Source organism: Lampetra fluviatilis, chromosome 6 (assembly GCF_964198595.1).
Source record: "Lampetra fluviatilis chromosome 6, kcLamFluv1.1, whole genome shotgun sequence".
Classification (NCBI taxonomy): Eukaryota; Metazoa; Chordata; class Hyperoartia; order Petromyzontiformes; family Petromyzontidae; genus Lampetra; species Lampetra fluviatilis.
Window position 1 is genome coordinate 3,960,375 of NC_136280.1, and position 18,544 is coordinate 3,978,918.

The following is an 18,544-nucleotide window of genomic DNA, read 5'->3' on the forward strand; positions in this document are numbered from 1 at the left end:
CGAACTTCATCAGGTGGGACAACCACAGCAAGAAAATTCTGCGGCACACCGTCGTGGTTGGTCCCATAATCCGCGAAGTGTCTTGTACCGACGCGGTGTGATGCGGATTCCCGGATAAATACTGGAAGAAATCCAGATATTCGATATTTTTATGGATTTCAGGATCAACGGTCCCACCCCTCAGATTACAAAAGCCGAAAACGGCGGGTTATTCGTGAATTACACAACTTTGTGGATTATTGGAGGGTGCATTTTTGGAGACCTGCCGTACACTACAGTAACGTGATTCTGATTTAGGATGCAGGAAGTTAACGATCTACTTAGGATTCAAAATAGATCGGCAATGCATGAGAAGAGAACTTCTAGTTTTATCCCCAAGAGTGTAATCATCTCGCACACATTGCTGCTAATTGGAAGCGGGATATGTATTTTTTAAACATCCTAATTTATGTATCACCATGGACAATTTTCACGGCGAGACACTCGTTCCGGGGCCAAACTGCCGCAGGGCAACGCGTGGCATGCGGATCAGATCACAGAGTGAGCAAGGACGCATGCACTGCTAGCTCGTGTATACATATATACTCTTAGGTTTTTTCGGTAAAAATAATATAATTAATGTCAAATTTGTGTTATTTAGTTATCTAATTAATTAATTATTTTTTGCCTACGTGACTTTACCGAAAAAACCTAAGAGTATGAATCCTTGCAGTCACGAAAGCTTCAAATCTAGAATATAAATATATATTTTTAATTTTGGTGAGTGACGGGACATCAATCAGCCGCACGGGGAAACGTTTAAAGGCGAATCGCATCAGCGAATTGCCTCAGTGCAGAATTGCGCATGACGTCAGTGGGTTCGCCGGTATCCATGGCAACTCGACCCCCCGCCCACCAACCGCTCCTTCTCTGCCCCCACCCACCCACCAACCCGCGCGCGCGCGCCCCGCCCATGGCTTGCCGCGCTGACGTCACCGGAACGTGCCCCCGCCCCCCCCGCCGCCCCCCCCCCGCCCTACCGATGACGCAAACGCGTCGCCTAGCAACCGCCTCCCCGCTCCCGGCGCGCGCGCGACCGCCGCCGTTGGATTTCGCAGAGCGGATCGGACGCCTTCGACGAACGCCATTGCCCGGTGCGCGTCACGTGACCGACCCCCCCCCCACCACCATTGGCCGTGATTGGACGAGGGCTCTCACCAGCCAATCCAATGGGAAGGGGGGCGCGCTCGGCCGTGTCGATGCGATGTAGGGATTTGAAACTCGGGGGGCGGGGCGCGGGGGTTGAGGGGTGGGGCTTGGGTGGAAGTTCCCCCCCCCCCCTCAGCCGGCCCCCACCCCCCAGCCACCACCGCGGCCCCGGCGCTACTTTCGGCCATCTTGATCGTCGGGCGAGAGCGAAGCGGAGAAAATAAACAAATTAAAGCGACGGAGAATCCGATTGGAATCCACCGTCAAAACGCGCCATCCGTCATGGAGGACAAGGAGGATCAAGTGTACAAGGCCAAATTGGCCGAACAGGCCGAGCGCTACGACGGTACGTGGTTGTTTTAAGTGATTATAAATTCGAGTGAAAATGAGAGGGCGAAGCGCCGTCTCTTTCGCGGCCGGGGGGGCGACTCGCCGAGCGAGCGAGAGAGTCGCCCCCCCGGCTGCGAGACAAATCGCGTCTCCTTCCACGGGACGCAAATAGGTCGCACGTACATGGTTACCTCTTTGTGCGTCCAGAGACGGCCCCCTACCCCATCTGCGTTGATTATCGTTTCGTTAAACGCGTGTCGGGACGTTGGTGATGACATGTTTTTGATGGGTTCGCGTGGCTTTCGTGGGCCTCGCGTTCATTAGAAAAGGCGTTGGGGTGGCAGGAATCGTGGAGCACTTTGGCCGCATCACCGCCCTATTGCTGCTCGAGTCTTTCTAACCGCATGGAGGGGAGTGGTGGTAGTGTGGTGGTGGCGGTTGTGGTGGCGGTTGGGGTGGTGTGGTGGAGTGGTGTGGTGGTGGTGGAGTGGTGGTGTGTGGTGGTGGTGTGTGGTGGTGTGGTGGTGGCGGTTGGGGTGGCGGTGGTGGTGTGGTGGAGTGGTGTGGTGGTGGAGTGGTGTGGTGGAGTGGTGTGGTGGTGGTGGAGTGGTGGTGTGGGAAGCGTTGAAGATTAAATGAAATAAATAACGATCGGTCAATGGTGTCCGTAAAAAACCGCACTAAATATTTTTTTTACACTAAATAAGTCGTACGTGTCCCCAATAGGGAGGTTTGGGGGGGGGGGTGTGGGATTCCGTGGATTGTGCGTTGACAGGCGTTGATGGAGATGCGTGCGATCTGGAAGTTGGGGACGGTGTTTGTGTGTCCGGTGGAGGCGACGCTTATTAAAACTAACATATCGCCAATGCCGTTATTGTTTTAATGAAATGGTTGTCACTTAATCTTCTATTACATATTGAGGGGGGTTCCCCACCCCCCGTTTCCTCGCCTGTGTCGGTAGCCGCATGCCCTTCCCCGTGCGTGCTGATAGGGGAAACGTGCAGAATGCCACCCACAAAAGACGGCCATACAATACAGTACCTTAATTTAACTTCCATTATAATTACACTTAACATTGAAGGTACTTTTGTAACTCTTTTGGAGAGAGAGAGAGGTGGTGGGGGGGGGGGTTATTTGACCACGCTGGTGAAGGCATTGGGAGCATAGAAGCACAGCACAACGATGGATTGTGCTGCACTTTCCAGCTGCTGATGGTCAGCAGGGAGCCACGCCGCAGCCAATAGCACCGATTATACACGGTGGTCAACAGATCCAGGCGATGTCCGTGTGATTTGGCCACAGGCATATCATTTTACACACACAATAGATACTGTATAGTGACATTAATTGGAGCCATGTGTGAGCCCTTTGAGACAGAGGTCTCTTTTTTGTGCAATACCTGGAATGCAAAGAAAAGTAGGGCGCAAAGACCGCCCAAGATTCATTTCCAGAAGCCGGTTCAATTAAACGGCGTAAGCGAATTGTTCTTGTATGAACAAATAATAATGTGATTTACCCTTTCTGGCAATAAAAGAGGATGTGTCAAGATGTTCAAACACCAAATAGACACCTTTTGCAAGGAATCAATTCGTACATTAACCACGCACGAAACTTGTGGTGAACATGCAAACAAAAATGCATTTTATTTGAAACTGATTGGCCTACACCAGAGACAGCCTTCTTTAGGGCCTAGTCCCAAAAAGAGAAGAATGTCCCATTTCGAATTGTCCTTATTTTACACTTGATACTCGCGTGAAACTGGGTATTTTTTACACCGATCTTACGCAATCGGCTACAACCCTCCCTCCAACCCAACCGGACCACCTGAAACAATAGGTCAACGGTTGTTACATGAGTTGCCGTTCCCATTTGTCCACGTCATGAATTCACAAAGTAAGAATAACAATCATGTTTGCAAAGAACTAAATCTGCCTATGATAAATAACCCAGAATTTGCCTGATCTAGCCAGATCTCAGAAGCTAAGCAGGTTTGAGCATGGATGATAGTGCTTGAAGGGGTGACCCAACAATACCTTATCCGAAGATTCTATTTTTCCGATTTGGGGAGGTCTTCATCCAGAATCGTATTGACAAAAGGGTCATACACGTGCATATACTAAAGCACCGCTTGCCATGCTGCGTTATTACTCTGTCATGCATTGTCTTATACTTTAACAATGGCTCATACTCGGGCCATAACGGATCTTGGAGAGGGCAATTGCCGGACTTTTTTGACAGCTGCTTGACCTGGAAGAAGGAAGGTTGGAGAGGGGATGGCGAGGTGTGGTGGCATCAGCAGCAATGGCAGAGACCTGGATACAACGGTTGTGCTTAGGACTGTGTAACGCCGCGTGTTATCTTAAGCAATGCATTGTACTCGTGTGCTCATAACAGCTTTACTTATAGTAGCGTGGCACAATACTAACGTAATAGTTGACAGTCCTTCGTCAATTCAACACGCCGTGTTGGTCATGTGGGTTATTTGACCAGGCCAGATTGGTGATGATTGGGCCCATGACCGTTTCTGATATCACTCGCCACTGATGTCAGCGGTGGTCGGGAATCAAACTCATTTTCCGGGGTTCATAGCACACACCACTGCTGCCTCTTCATTACCGTGCACTGTAGTGTGTAATATCGTGCTAGTAGAGGTGAGCATTGCCTAGAGACACAGCCTTTTTGAATATAAAATAGGAGTCCTCAATAATACAATAGCTGTAATGGAATGTGAAGTCACGCTTTCTGTAATCACGTATTATACAGAGCATGCATGCGTATACTCTGTGTAATTATACCACAAGTATCTGTATAATACTGTACAGTACACAGTGTTTCATTACTTTATAAGACACGTGTGCATGCAATATGATTCCCAGCAAGAGTAGAAATTAGCTTGCAGAATGTGTTGTGCCTTTATTTACTGCCGATGAATTGTCATTTGTGTGTATGTCACCGTGTGAGCAACACTGTATTGCAGTTCATTTTTTTTTTATAATATTACTGTGTTTGTAATCAATGACCCTGCAGCGATTTAGCTGGGCACCGTAGGAATGGGCATCAATTGGCTGCATGGTTCTGGCTCTCAAGCCTTCTCTGGTTTTTGCTGCACCGCATCCACTGTGCACACTGCTGGTGTGCATGGCAACCGTGATGCCGAAGCGTTGTTGCCCCTCGCTACCCTGATGCCCTCCCTGCCAAGCCTCGCGCCCACCTCGCCTCCTTAGGTTCTGATTTGCGGTGCTTCATGACGTGCTCTCTTTATTTGCCAGGACAGTCTCGCCGAGTCTCAGGACTAATTTATTTAGGAGAATTCTGAATTGGGACGTTTGGTCAATAGAATTGATCAAACATCCTGGAGTACCTGGAGAAAAATCTTTGTATCAGAAAGAGTAACAACTCAAAGTGCAATATAGAGATATATATTAGAATCCATTTATGTACTGCCATCTCCATGCCACCTCGCAGACCTGCCATATACTTATCTTGAACTCGCATCTGCAACCTTCTAAGTCTGCTTAATCTTTTTTCGACTGCCCTGCCCATCTACATATCTATTTTCAAAACGTGATGCCTACCAATCTGTTTTGATATATCTGCTCAAAAACCTTTCTTTCATTTCATTCTACCTCCTTGCCTTATCTCGTTCCCCCCCCCCACCTTCCAAGGCCGGTGCCTCTGTTTCGCTGTGCATCTCCCGTGCCATTTCCTTAAATTTAGTATTTTGAATGCAATTGCTTGACAAGTTCTAGGAAGCAGAGTGACTGGGCCCCCAGGGTCAAGGGGGGAAACTCATTAGAGTAATTGGTCGTGCCTCCCAAGATGTGCAAGGACGCGTCGACGACCATGCTCAAAGCGGCGGAGGGGGGGGGGGCATGCACGCGTGCGCCACGCTGGTTGGTACGAGTGTGTGGCACAACCAAGTGACCAAGCCAGCACCATGTGCCGCAGTCATTGTGGTGTGGAGAATAATACTTTAACCATTGTTATTTGTCAGGTATCTAATATTGTTGGTGTGTAATCACTTGAACTTGATAAAAGCAAGGTAATAAATAGGTTACAATTTGTGCTATTGATGCAGTTTTGAAGAGCGGGTCAATTTTATATTTTTCATTGCTCACTTTTGGTAAATATATACTGGTGAATTCAAATTTGGTATTCTTTAATAGTGTTTACTCTGGCTATGCATTGCTGCCAAGCTGTGACACTTATTTGTCAATGTTAGATGTTATGAGTGTACTTGACCCACACAATACGAATGTGTGATTGGCAGATACGTGACATATTATTCTTTGAGAATATTAGGTACATTAGAGTGTCTGAGCAATTGAGAGGAAGAGAGACAGCATTGCAAAAGCCACATGATAAACAATTCATTTGGTTGGGGCTCCCAAAAAAAATCTCAGTCATATCGGAGCGAGTTAAAATCCCAAGCAAAAGGAAATATATTCCCACTGTTTCCTGTGTACTGCAGTATCAAATGGCATCTTGTGTACACTGCATGTTTACATGCAAGGAAGATTGCTTTTTGTCAGAAAGAAAAATAAGGTAGCTGCAGGGGCGTCGTGCCGATTGGAGGCGGGGGTTGGGTTGTGGGAATTCCCAAAGGGGACTCCATTTGCAATGCTACCTATGTGATGTGTAAAATACAATGTGTCGCGTACAGAATTGTGGACTCGCGTAGGCCACTGCAGAAAATGGAGGCATTTGTAGATGTTGCCGTGCGTTCACTCGTGGCCATTTTCCCCGTCTCCCTTTCAAGAGCTTGGAGGCGCTTTTAGCCCGGCACACGTAAGGAGACGTCTCGCTGCAAATGAGCGCTGACAGCGCAAACGTCCCTTGAGAAACGACGTATGGCGGTGTAGTCAACTGGCCTGGTGTCGGTTCCCACAGAGATGGTGGAGAGCATGAAGAAGGTCGCGGCGCTGGACGTGGAGTTGTCGGTGGAGGAGCGGAACCTGCTGTCGGTGGCCTACAAGAACGTGATCGGGGCGCGGCGTGCGTCCTGGCGCATCATCTCGTCCATCGAGCAGAAGGAGGAGAGCAAGGGTGGCGAGGAGAAGCTCAAGCTCATCCGCGAGTACCGGCAGATGGTGAGCTGAACCTTGGGTAGTGGATTGGGGGTGTCGGCTTCGGCCAGGATGTGGGACCACGCTCATTGGTGGCAGTCAAATTTTGTTCGACAGTCATAGTAAAAATAGATGCCGCTTGAAGCTATTTGAATAAACAATAAAAAGGTCGTGTACACGCGCAAAGATAATTATACGTGATGAGATAAAAATGTAAATGTACGGCAATTAAGTAAACATTTTGAACGTTAGCACGATATTTTTCTGTAAACCTGTCTCTTTTTTCGGCCGCTTGCAGCGTTAGAAATCGAATGCACTTTCAAGGTCACTGTCATCTTTGCCATTTGCCATCCCGAGGATCATGACAACATGTGGCTTGTGCGATTTTGGTCTCTTTTTCGCATCGGTGCAGCACTACACAAATGTCTAAATTACAGGTCTTTTGTGCCCACGCAGGTGGAGAAAGAGTTGAAGTCAATTTGCGGCGACATCCTGGACGTTCTAGATAAGCACCTTATCCCCACCGCCTCCACTGGCGAGTCCAAAGTCTTCTACTACAAAATGTGAGCCTCGCCCAGTTTTTACCTCGAGCGCAGTGAAGGACTGCAAAGTGTTAAATTCCTTTGTAGAAGTTCATTTCATCTACGAAGTGCCACACAGCTATGGAGAAATTGCTTAATTTAGCTAAATGTGTACATCATTTTGTTCCTACCCCTCCTCATGAACATTGCCTTACAACAGAAGTGGACAATAGGTTGACCCACTTCGAGCCATGGTCCATCTTTTAAACAGAGATTGAGAGTAGGGAGAGGTTAACTGGATTAGACTGTTGGGGCGCTGAGAAAAACTGGGGTATCATAGGTGAGTTGCCAAGCTCTTATCAGACGTATAAATAGTTTTCCATTGGTGGATAAAGGAGAGCAGACCCTTTCCAGCCTTCATAGGTGCGTGACAGTGTAAAGAGCCATCAACAACGACACAGCAGTCAATGTCTTTGCCATCGCTTTGTTTCAAAGAAACACCATTGTTTAAATTGTCAGCGTGTTATATTTTTGTACTTAATTATAAAGGCAATGTTAATGAAGACTACAGTATTATTTTTTGTTTATCTGGGGTTGTGCCTCTGTCCAAGCGATCCCATAATTTTCTTGTTTAATTTTTTTTACACCTTGCTGTTTATGTAGGAAGGGCGACTATCACCGGTATCTGGCAGAGTTCACCACGGCCAACGACCGGAAGGAGGCGGCGGAAAACAGCCTGGTGGCGTACAAGGCGGCGAGTGACATCGCCACCACCGAGCTGCCGCCCACGCATCCCATCCGCCTCGGCCTCGCGCTCAACTTCTCGGTCTTCTACTACGAGATCCTCAACTCGCCCGACCGCGCCTGCAGGTTACCTGGCCACGCGCCCACCTAAGTTGTGCGGCGTTATTTCCCGTTGATGCTTTTAGGCAAGGCTCACTGGAGCGGAGCAAGCGCATGTGTGAGTGCAACAGTCGAAGCCGGCAGATTAAAATGTTGTCCCGTGGATATTTCAAACCATTTACATTGTACAGCTATGCGGAATAAAAGAGGGGGGGGGGCAGTGGCGGGCACAGTGGTTACCACGCCGCACTATGAACCTGGTCCCGAATTTGATTGTTGGCCTTGGTGGACATTGTTGGCAAGTGATATCTGTACCGATCCTGGGCACCCGCTGTGATCAATCTGCACTGACCAGTAGGGTAAAGTTTGGTAAAACAATCACTATGACCAACACAGTGTGGGGAGACCTTCATTTTGCATTGGATTGACGATAAGATTAAAGATGTTTTATTTGAAGTAAAGGAAATGTACCATTATTGGGGATCATCAGTATAATCTAGCTCTATAACTCTACTATTATTGGTGCCTCGTGGTATGAAATGTCCTACTTTTACACATTGATGTAGGCACCAACTGTCACCTGTTCTTTTTTTTACATTGTTGGGTCTATTTTTAAATTGGTCGAGCTCATGTATAGCCTGGTGAGACTGAGCTTAGAAATACTCCGCATTATAATAAAACATTCTTTGTCCAGCTAGAGAAAAAAAAAAAGACCTATACGTGTACAAAAGTTCACCGTAACGATTTTGTGTGACAATAGAAGCTGAGGCCCCATGAAAGTCAGGTCAAGGGGTCAGATTGCATGTGCGCCTGCGTGCTGAGCTCGTTTGTTAAGACGCGGCGTGGCCCTGCGCTCGTGTGCAGACTGGCCAAGGCGGCGTTTGACGATGCCATCGCTGAGTTGGACACGTTGAGCGAGGAGAGCTACAAGGACTCGACGCTCATCATGCAGCTGCTGAGGGACAACCTGACACTGTGGACGTCCGACATGCAGGGCGATGGTAAGTGGCAAGCCCAATGTCGGTCTCCGTCTGTCCTTTCCAGTTACTCCGCGTCGACGGCCACGTCACTACCTCTGAAGTGTCCGCTTTGATTTTGTAGTGCAATGGCGCACGTCCGACTCGCTGGGTATTGAGGTATAGGTATTCGAAAACGTCAAGACGTTAACTTCTACAGGAAATGACACGTTACACCACGCACAAAAAGGTTACTGGACAAAAATAGAGCACAAACTGCTTTAAACGAGGGAGAATTATTTAATGTACTTTAGTAGAAGTAGCAAATAGCCACACGGTGTAAGACTATATTAATGTAACAAAGTCAGATTTGTGAAGAGCCATATAAAATGATCGCCACACCTTGTACGAATGCGGGTGGTTAATCGCTCACCTGCGGCTATGTAATGTGCTGTTTTGTTGTCGTGTTTTTCTAATGTTTAAAATTGCAACATAACCTCAGGCGAGAGGGGGACGTTTCCATAAATGTTTCGCACAATGTGGAGCGCGCTCCATTGCACTCGCGCACCATAAAGTTGCTGAAGACGATTGGATATCGATGCGTGCACACTGGTTGGCGCTCTGAATTGTGGCGGCACTGATGTGCGTTTGCCGTTAGACGGCTCAGGACGGTGTACATTTCGGCATACAAGAGGCTAACGCCCCTCGCATGTGCCTGCCATTCTCTTCCGTCCTAAACCACTGCCCAAAAAAGAGGTTGTTCATCGGCAGCAGTGGAGGTGCCGCACACCGCCTTCACAAACGCCATCAATTAGATGAAATAAACTGGACGTAAAATATATTTTTTTGCTTTGATTTTTGTTACATTCACCCGTACACGAGAAGCAGATTCCTCTTTGTTTTTGCGCTTATGTGCGTACATTCTTCACATGCACGCACTCAATTTGATGCTTTGGTCTCCAACCACCAGACCTGCGTTTGTTGCAGCGTGACCTTCGGAGAATGAGGATTTTAAGCGGGTTTCACTGTACCTGCATGCTCAGATGTTTATCTTCACAAGTATGCATACCCAGGAACAGCTAGTGCTGCATAGAGTTGATTATAGTAAACAGTTAATGGTGGTGCCAGTGTTTTGTTATGAAATATCACAATAAATATGTCTTAGAACAGATTGCATCCTTTGCTTAGATTGCTGTAATAGAAATAATGAGCAAACTTACACTGCCAATTTGGTTCCTTTTAAAAAACATTACTTTTTCTAAGGATTCCATCCATTCATTTTAATTGAAGTGTATGCCGCTGATCATGATTTAACAGGTAGTCTCTAAAATGGCATGCATTGGCAAAATGAGCCTATTTCAGTAAAACATGCTCCCTCAACATTGCAAAGTGAGGCACTTTTTTGTCGACAAGTTGAGTGATCCAACACACCAGTTGTGTACTGTGTGCTCTCTAATTCCTCTTCCCTAATTGAAAATTTCCAGCCACTGCAAGCTTAGAGAGGCTCAGCCTCACAATTTGCCCTCAATGCTTACCAGATTCCTAAACTGGATCTTATCTTTTAACGGAGCCTTTTTGGTGTAAAAAATTTCAAACCACTGGATCTAGGTCAGCCTGCATTTAATCTCCACCGTCGCCACCTTCGCTACAAATGTAATGCTCCTCCACCCGACTGTCGCCAGAAGACCTTGTGGCCTCCGCGATTTACGCATCGCCGCACGTGCGCCCTGTTGCTCGCGTTTCTTTCGGAGTTTAGTCATTTGGCGTTACTTGGCCATCAGGCCAGGCGGTGGTGGCGCATTCCTGTATTCCAGCATTGTGGAGGCTAGGGCTGATTGGTCACACAAATGATGAGAAACTCCTTTCCCGTGGGCATCCTGGTTTGCCAGGAGAAGGCAGTACAGGAAAGTGCAGACTAATATTATCTGTCCCTTGCTGTTTGGGACAGTTATGATGTTCTCTGAAGAAGGGCCATTCCTTTGAATTCAGTGTTGATAAATGTGTTTTTTGTTAACAGCTCTAAACACACTGCCACCAATTAATATGTATGGGATAGCATGTTCCCTCTCACGTGGGGGTTTTCTCCAGGTGCTCCAGTTTCCTCCGACATGTATAAACACTCATTATTTGCCTGAAAACATTTAAAGGACAGCATAGCGTGGACATCGTTGGTGCAGGCTCACCACCCAACTGCCTTTCCAGCTTGTCTGGTTCCTCAGCGTTTGTGAAATGCAATTAGCATGCATGATGCTATATGAAATAAGCAATTAATGACATGCGTACTTGCGTATTACAGCATCGCGAGTCGCCGACTCTGGCTTTTACCATTCAAGGGTGTTGTGACGTGTTCAGGCACGAGTAAGACACGTGACTGATGCGAACTTGTGGCTGGTCCTTGTGTGCCCTTCCCTGCACTTTCTCCCACAGCGGAGGAGGATTCGAAGGAGGAGACCTTGCAAGATGTGGAAAATGAAGCCAACTGAGCCCCAGATTTACCCACAGCCCACACAGCTCTCGCTCTCTCTCGAGCCAGCAGACACCGTGCTGCCTCCCACTCACAGCCGCCTCCACCCGCGAGGGAGGTGGGGGTTCAATGGTGGGCACGCTGTGAATCAAAACACAAAACAAAGTGGAAGGAAATCCCTGGCTCTTCTCTGTTCATGAAGGGCTCATTGCATTCATTTCTCACTTTCTAAGCCCCCCCCCCGACCCTCACCCCTAAAACCCTCAACCCAAAACGTTCACCCCCTCAATTGCGCATATTGCTCGAAGCTGTGCGCTAGCGACTGGCGGTTGCCGCAGTTTTAAAAAACGGCGTGCACTTTTTAGTTTGCCGAAGGGTGGCGGCGTAGCGAGCCCGAGCATCTCGGCGGTTTTCGTGCCATACCACCGCTCGATGGCCGCACGAACCGTAATGTTGCGATAAAGCAGTAGGATTTTTAGTAGGTTCTGACCGCTAAAGCACATCGGCAAAGTAACATGAATTGTCAATGGCTGATCACTTAGATGCGAGTCGGTAAGCAGTTGAGGGAATACCCAAACCCCACACTGTTTGCTTACTGTTGTTTGCCAAATTTTGAAGAGTGTAGTGTGAAGAGATGTTTTGGCTAACTGGAATTGCTCACGCAAAGCTTTCTCTGATTCTCTTTTGCTCAGTTTTTTTTCTCTCTTTTTTGCATTTAGTCGCTATCGTAGCTTGTTAGGGCTCTTAGTGCTGCAGGGTTTCGTGGAAAACCAGGCGTAATTGATCTTTGTGGCACCTGACCGCATCAGACGCAAGATGTTTTACAACTTTTGGCTGGCTGAGACAACGGAGCAAGGGGCAGATATATACTGGCTTAAAACAATTGGGGGGGGGAGGGGGGGGTGGTGGGGGAACAAATTGGTTCAAAGGTAAGGTTTAATTCCAAAATTGGGCAAATTCAGTGGTTTGGGTTGCAACGGCTCCAGCATGATTGAACATGTCGCTATGCCTGCACAAATACGCAGTGTGTGCAACATTTTTAACCCGTCCCGTGACACAAGTACGTGGGTACAGTTGCTAAGCTTTAGGCTGTGCAGTGCTGTCGCCAGCGATCCGTATATGTCTGCGCAGTGGAAATAACTTGTACTTGAATCTTGGGTGTGATGTTTTAGGCGCTAGCTGTTTAATCACATTTTTACGAAGATTCTGTGAACTTGCTGATATTAAATATTAATCCTGTGGTCTTTGTGTTTGTGTTGCTGTCGTAGCATGTAAGTTCACTGGCGAATGAGCTTTCGTTCTGGTTATTATTGTAATCTGTTTGTGTTCATTTAATGCTCTTGTGTAACCTGAATGTCATATTAAACCTTTGGATGACTGAAATAATTGTGGATTTACTATTATTGTGGTGTTACTGGTGTCTGATTGTAAAGGTAAAGTGTTGGCATTTCCAGCAACTAATTTAAACATCACTTCATTTAACACATTTGTTTGTCTTACTGCAAGTTATTCTATCATGCGTGAGATTGATACTCCATTTGCAAATATTGCAGACAAGTTTAGACCATGTGTAGTCAAATATATACAGTATTACACATGACCTCTCCATAACAGTTCTTTAAACTTTTTAAAAATCATTTACATACCATGCAGTACACTGCTGTGATTTTGTATCATGATAGTCAAACTGACAATGTATTTTCAATTTTCAGATGTAATTTCTCCAAACTGCAAATTCAAACTTAATGTCTTTTTGTGAAGTTGTTGGCGATGAGGCTGAGATACATCAGCCCTTCTGCACTTGAGAACTTGGGTTTAATATTAAGTGGCCAAAAACTGGATTTGAACCCAGATTAACAGCGGTGTGCTTCGACAGCTGAGCCAGAAGATGTATTTGAATGAAATTTTCGGTTACTTGACGTGTTTATTATTCCCATTTTCCCGTATTTTTTATGTCCGTATTCTTCCACCAGGTGGCGGTAGCTGACCAATATTGCAACTTGCCTTATTTTATAACTGTAAAAAAGCGGCATTCTTACAGTTTAGAGAGTTAATGTGTAATCGCCAGGCAAGCGTAGTTTCTCTGCGGCTATATAAAACTCAAACACATTTGAAATTAGCCACCTTTCAAACGTGTGTTTTTTTAGAATTAACGTAATTCACTTTATTAACTGGCCGCGTCTGACGCCCGGTTGGCTTGCTGACAACAGCTCTGAATGGCAGTGCCGCAGAAGCCGCACATTACGTAACTGCTATCGTCATTCCTGAACCCTGCTACATATGGTAAGGACAAGCTAACATCGAAGACGACTGACCAAAGCATAGGAAAGTAAAACCAGACAAACGTGAACGTGATAGGGTTTTGAAACGGACAAATTTGGTCGAAGAAAACGTGTTTCTGTAGCTGTCTCTCCGAAGCAGATGTCTCGGAATGCGATAATCACTTCCAAGTGGCTATGCTCACCTTGTTCATCGCCGCAGGGTGGACAACATTGCCGCTTCAACTCCCAGCAAGTAGAAGCACACTCGTAGCTTCTGGCAGAGCGATGTCACGTCAAGACAAAATGACACCACGGGCTTTAGTGTAAAACAATTGCGTCGAAAAAAAATTCTAGTTGCTCCGATAATCTCGTACGTTGGTAATTATTGCAAAAAAATCATGTAATAATGACTGTAATGATAGCAAAACAATTGCAGGCGGGGCGTCAACTCGTCTCCACCAGCTCCGTTTAAAGTTGTAGCTAATTCTTGTTTTGCCACTGCCAAAAGGTGGCGGTACAGAAATTGCTTCTTGAAATCTCCCTCTGTGGGATATCCCAAGTGGAATTTTTCTTTTACCGGTTACTCCAGTTTCGTCCCACATGAAGGCAAAACACCCCTTCATGGAATGGGACTAAACATTCCAGAGGAAGCAGCAGCACCACCCTCCTGAAAAAAGGTCTCTAGACGCATTGAGGCTATCCCAGATAGATATACGATATATTTAGATAAGTGCGTTTATTGACAACCTGATAAAGAGTCCGTTGAAACCGGGACCTACACGAATGCAATATCGCCTGAACACACCACATTATGTAACGCCAATTTTGCTAAAGCATTAAGAACATTAATGCCATGGGTGGGGGAGTCTTGGCCATTATATGTTTTCGAACAACAAAAAAACTAAAAGACCCCCACGCATATTTGCTTCGACTTTTTGTGTTCTTTTAACTGAATAAAATAGCAATCTTGATTTGAAAAAAAATATCACAACTACGCACGCAACTCGTGCCATTTGTTGTTGTTGGATGTCCACACAATCTGCGAGGAGGAATGTTTCGGCCAAGCCGCCACTGCTCGACCTCAGGCCGCTCAATTAATCATTCGCGCCACGGCTTCATTTCAAACCAGGGCTGGTCCTGGGCTGAATAACAACAACAACAACAGCTCAACACTGCGGCCTTAAAACGAAAATATATAATTGTCGACGTTTCGGGCAATTAACCTTCTGCAGTGACCGTTCAAAAACTTGGCAGGGCCTTATCTGAAGAAAAAAAAGTCTCTGTGAGCAAGCGTAAACATAACAACAACAAACAAATCTGACTGTTCATGATACTCAGTGAGGTCGGAACGGGTCCCAGGTTTGCTTGCTTTAAACAATACAAATGCCGTCTGATAACAATGATCAAGAACAGCAGGTGACTGATGGACTGGAGACATAACGGAGTGATCTGATCGTGTCGCCGGTTTACACCTTGACACGGTGATTTCCCAACATTAAAACCCCCCAAATAAAACAAATTAATATCCCGTCTGGCCCCGTGTCCCCTGAAGTGAGTGGAAACCACATTGCGAGCACAGAGATAATTCATAATACAAAGGGGATTTGGGGGGGGGGGAATTAGATCGCGTCAATATAAATGTGTCGTTAAACCCGCCACCACCCGACACAGCCAATGAGTAAGGTTTGTCACGTAAACAGAACGTGCCAATTCGTTACAAGTACAGCAACATCCATAACATTTACAATCTCATCCACAACATTTACAATCTGATTATAAATGTTGTGGATTTGCTCTCCAACACCACGGTGTTATTTATATTTATATATTCACGCGATCTAACCCAACAACAACAAAAACCTGTATTATGGATGATATTAGTCGCGAAAGCCTGACTCACTATTCATGTGAGTTAAACTGTTGTGTGTCTCTCTCTGTGTCTCTGTGTGTGTCTCTCTCTGTGTGTCTCTGTGTTGTCTCTCTCCGCTTGTGTGTCTGTGTCTCTGTGTGTGTCTCTCTCTGTGTGTGTGTCTCTCTCTGCTTGTGTCTCTCTGTGTGTCTATGTTGTCTCTCTCTCTGTGTGTCTGTGTGTCTATGTTGTGTGTCTCTCTCTGTGTGTCTCTGTGTGTGTCTCTCTCTGTGTCTCTGTGTGTGTCTCTTTGCTCGTGTGTTTGTCTGTGTGTCTCTGTTGTGTGTCTCTGTCTGTGTGTCTCTGTGTGTGTCTCTCTCTGCTTGTGTGTCTGTATGTCTCTGTGTTGTCTCTCTCTGATTGTGTGTTTCTCTCTCTGTGTCTCTGTGTGTGTCTCTCTCTGTGTCTGTGTTGTCTCTCTCTGCTTGTGTGTCTGTGTGTGTGTCTCCGTGCCTGTGTTTTGTCTCTCTCTCTCAAATTTAGTTCGACCTGAAGACGGTTGCTTGTGTTGCAATCGAAACGTCGTACTCTATTATTTAATTCATTTTCTTTCTACGTGACTTTACCAAAAGCACCACAGAGTAAGTCCTGCAGTCACGAAAGCTTCAAACCAAGAGAGAGCATTGTGATAATTGTTTTTTTACCCTTTCATCTGGCAACAAATCTGACACCTTTTTTGTTTACAAGGAGTCATGTTTGCATTTTGACCACAATACCTGCGGTCAGAATGCAAACAAAAAACATAACTCTGATAATGTATGCACTGTCCTTGAAATGGATTGATCCACACCGAGACAGCTTTCCTTAGAGCCTAGTCTCACATGGTGTTGGACCAGATGATGCCAAAAGGCGCACGAATTGAGAATTGTCCCAAGCGGTCTTTAGCTCCACGCTCCGCGAATCTTCTAGTCCGACCCGCGTTTATCCGCCAGCTCCCGAGGTCTGTGCGCGCAAGTCGGAGCGAACGGATATCATCATCAGCATCATCAGCATCGCCACCACCACCATCACCATCAGCAGAACAGTGATCGATCATCATCGGGAGATAACCAAGCAACATTGGCGGCTCGTTTTCGGATAAGAAAGAAAGGGGAGGAAAGAAAGGAGGGCTCCTGACAATGCCTGGCTGAGCCGGAGAGCTGCGTCTCTGTGTCGGCTGCTGCTGCTGTTGTGCAGGACACGTACACAGACACACACACACGTACACACACACACCACCACCACCACACACGTACACACACACCACCACCACCACACACACCACCACCACACGTACACAGACACCACACGTACACAGACACACACACACGTACACACACACACCACCACCACCACCACACACGTACACACACACCACCACCACCACACACACCACCACCACACGTACACAGACACACACCACCACCACCACACGTCCACAGACACACCACCACACACACCACCACCACCACACACACACCACCACCACCACACGTCCACAGACACACCACCACACACACCACCACCACACGTACACACACCACCACACGTACACACACCACACACACCACCACCACACGTACACACACCACCACACGTACACACACCACACACACCACCACCACACGTACACACACCACCACACGTACACACACCACACACACCACCACACACACACCACCACACACACACCACCACACACACACACACACCACCACCACACACACCACCACCACACACACACCACCACACACACACACACACCACCACCACACACACACCACCACCACACGTACACAGACACCACACACACACCACCACACACAGACCACCACACACACACACCACCACCACACACACCACCACACACAGACCACCACCACACACACACACCACCACCACACGTACAGGCACACACCACCACCACCACACACACACCACACACTAACACACACCACCACCACACACCACCACCACACACCACCACCACACGTACACACACCACACACTATACGAACACGCACACACACACAGACATTCGAACGCACGTCTTCATTTTTGCTTTCGTTTCGCCTGCCGGGCGAGCAGAGGAGAGGGCTGCTGATTGTGGCTGGGAGCGAGCGGGAGGTTCGGGGGGGTGGGGGTGGTGGTCACGCCGAGGATTGCTCCACCGAGTGTGGGGATGCCGAGGAGCTGAGTGGACAGCCTCCTTCGATCTTGCCCGTGAGGACGGGAGGACAGGAGAGGGCTTCGTAATCTTCGTCATCATCATCATCAGCAGCAGCATCATCATCAGCAGCAGCAGTATCGTCATCATCATCATCAGTCCCGTCTGTACGCACCGAAGCCCTGGAGGTGATTCTTTGGATGCTGCTCCGCTGGTCCGGATAGATGGAGTCTGTTCACTGACCGGTAGGTGTGTCCGCCACACACACAGCACACACACCACACACACATATACACACCACACACATCACACACATACATCACACACACAGAACACACACAGCACACATACACACACCACACACATACACACCACACACACCACATACAGCACACACATACACCACACACACCACACAGCACACATACCACACAGCACACACACACCCCACACACACCACACACACACACACACACCACACAGCACACACACACACCCCACACACACCACACACACCACACACACCACACACACACACACAGCACACACACATACCACACACACACAGCACACACACATACCACACACACACACTACACAAACACAGCACACACACACACACCACACACACCCCACACACACCACACACACACCACACACACCACACACACCACACACACACAGCACACACACACAGCACACACACAGCACACACACACACACCACACACACCCCACACACACCACGCACACACAGCACACACACCACACACACATACACCACACAGCACACACACAGCACACCACACACAAATACACACATACCACACACATAGCACAAACACAGAACACACACACACA

At 47.4% G+C, this 18,544-nt stretch overlaps 2 protein-coding genes across 3 annotated transcripts in view; both read left to right on the forward strand.

Annotated features, from left to right (window-relative positions):
* The first annotated feature begins 1,353 nt into the window (after window positions 1-1,353).
* Window positions 1,354-12,754, forward strand: YWHAE (tyrosine 3-monooxygenase/tryptophan 5-monooxygenase activation protein epsilon). The gene is made up of 6 exons (XM_078857558.1): window positions 1,354-1,534; window positions 6,409-6,608; window positions 7,041-7,147; window positions 7,769-7,975; window positions 8,813-8,949; window positions 11,332-12,754. Exons 1-6 carry the CDS (start codon window positions 1,471-1,473, stop codon window positions 11,385-11,387), a joined length of 771 nt encoding a protein of 256 aa, XP_078713684.1. The 5' UTR covers window positions 1,354-1,470; the 3' UTR covers window positions 11,388-12,754.
* A 3,633-nt stretch (window positions 12,755-16,387) lies between these two features.
* LOC144933065 (protein-tyrosine sulfotransferase 1-like) overlaps window positions 16,388-18,544 on the forward strand; it is a 46,241-nt gene continuing 44,084 nt past the window's right edge. The window contains exon 1 of one of the 2 annotated variants that reach the window (XM_078857560.1): window positions 16,388-17,929. The gene's annotated coding sequence lies outside the window, so the exon portion shown is untranslated. Of the gene's footprint in view, window positions 17,934-18,544 lie in introns of both variants that reach the window. The other variant, XM_078857559.1, reaches the window with a different exon arrangement.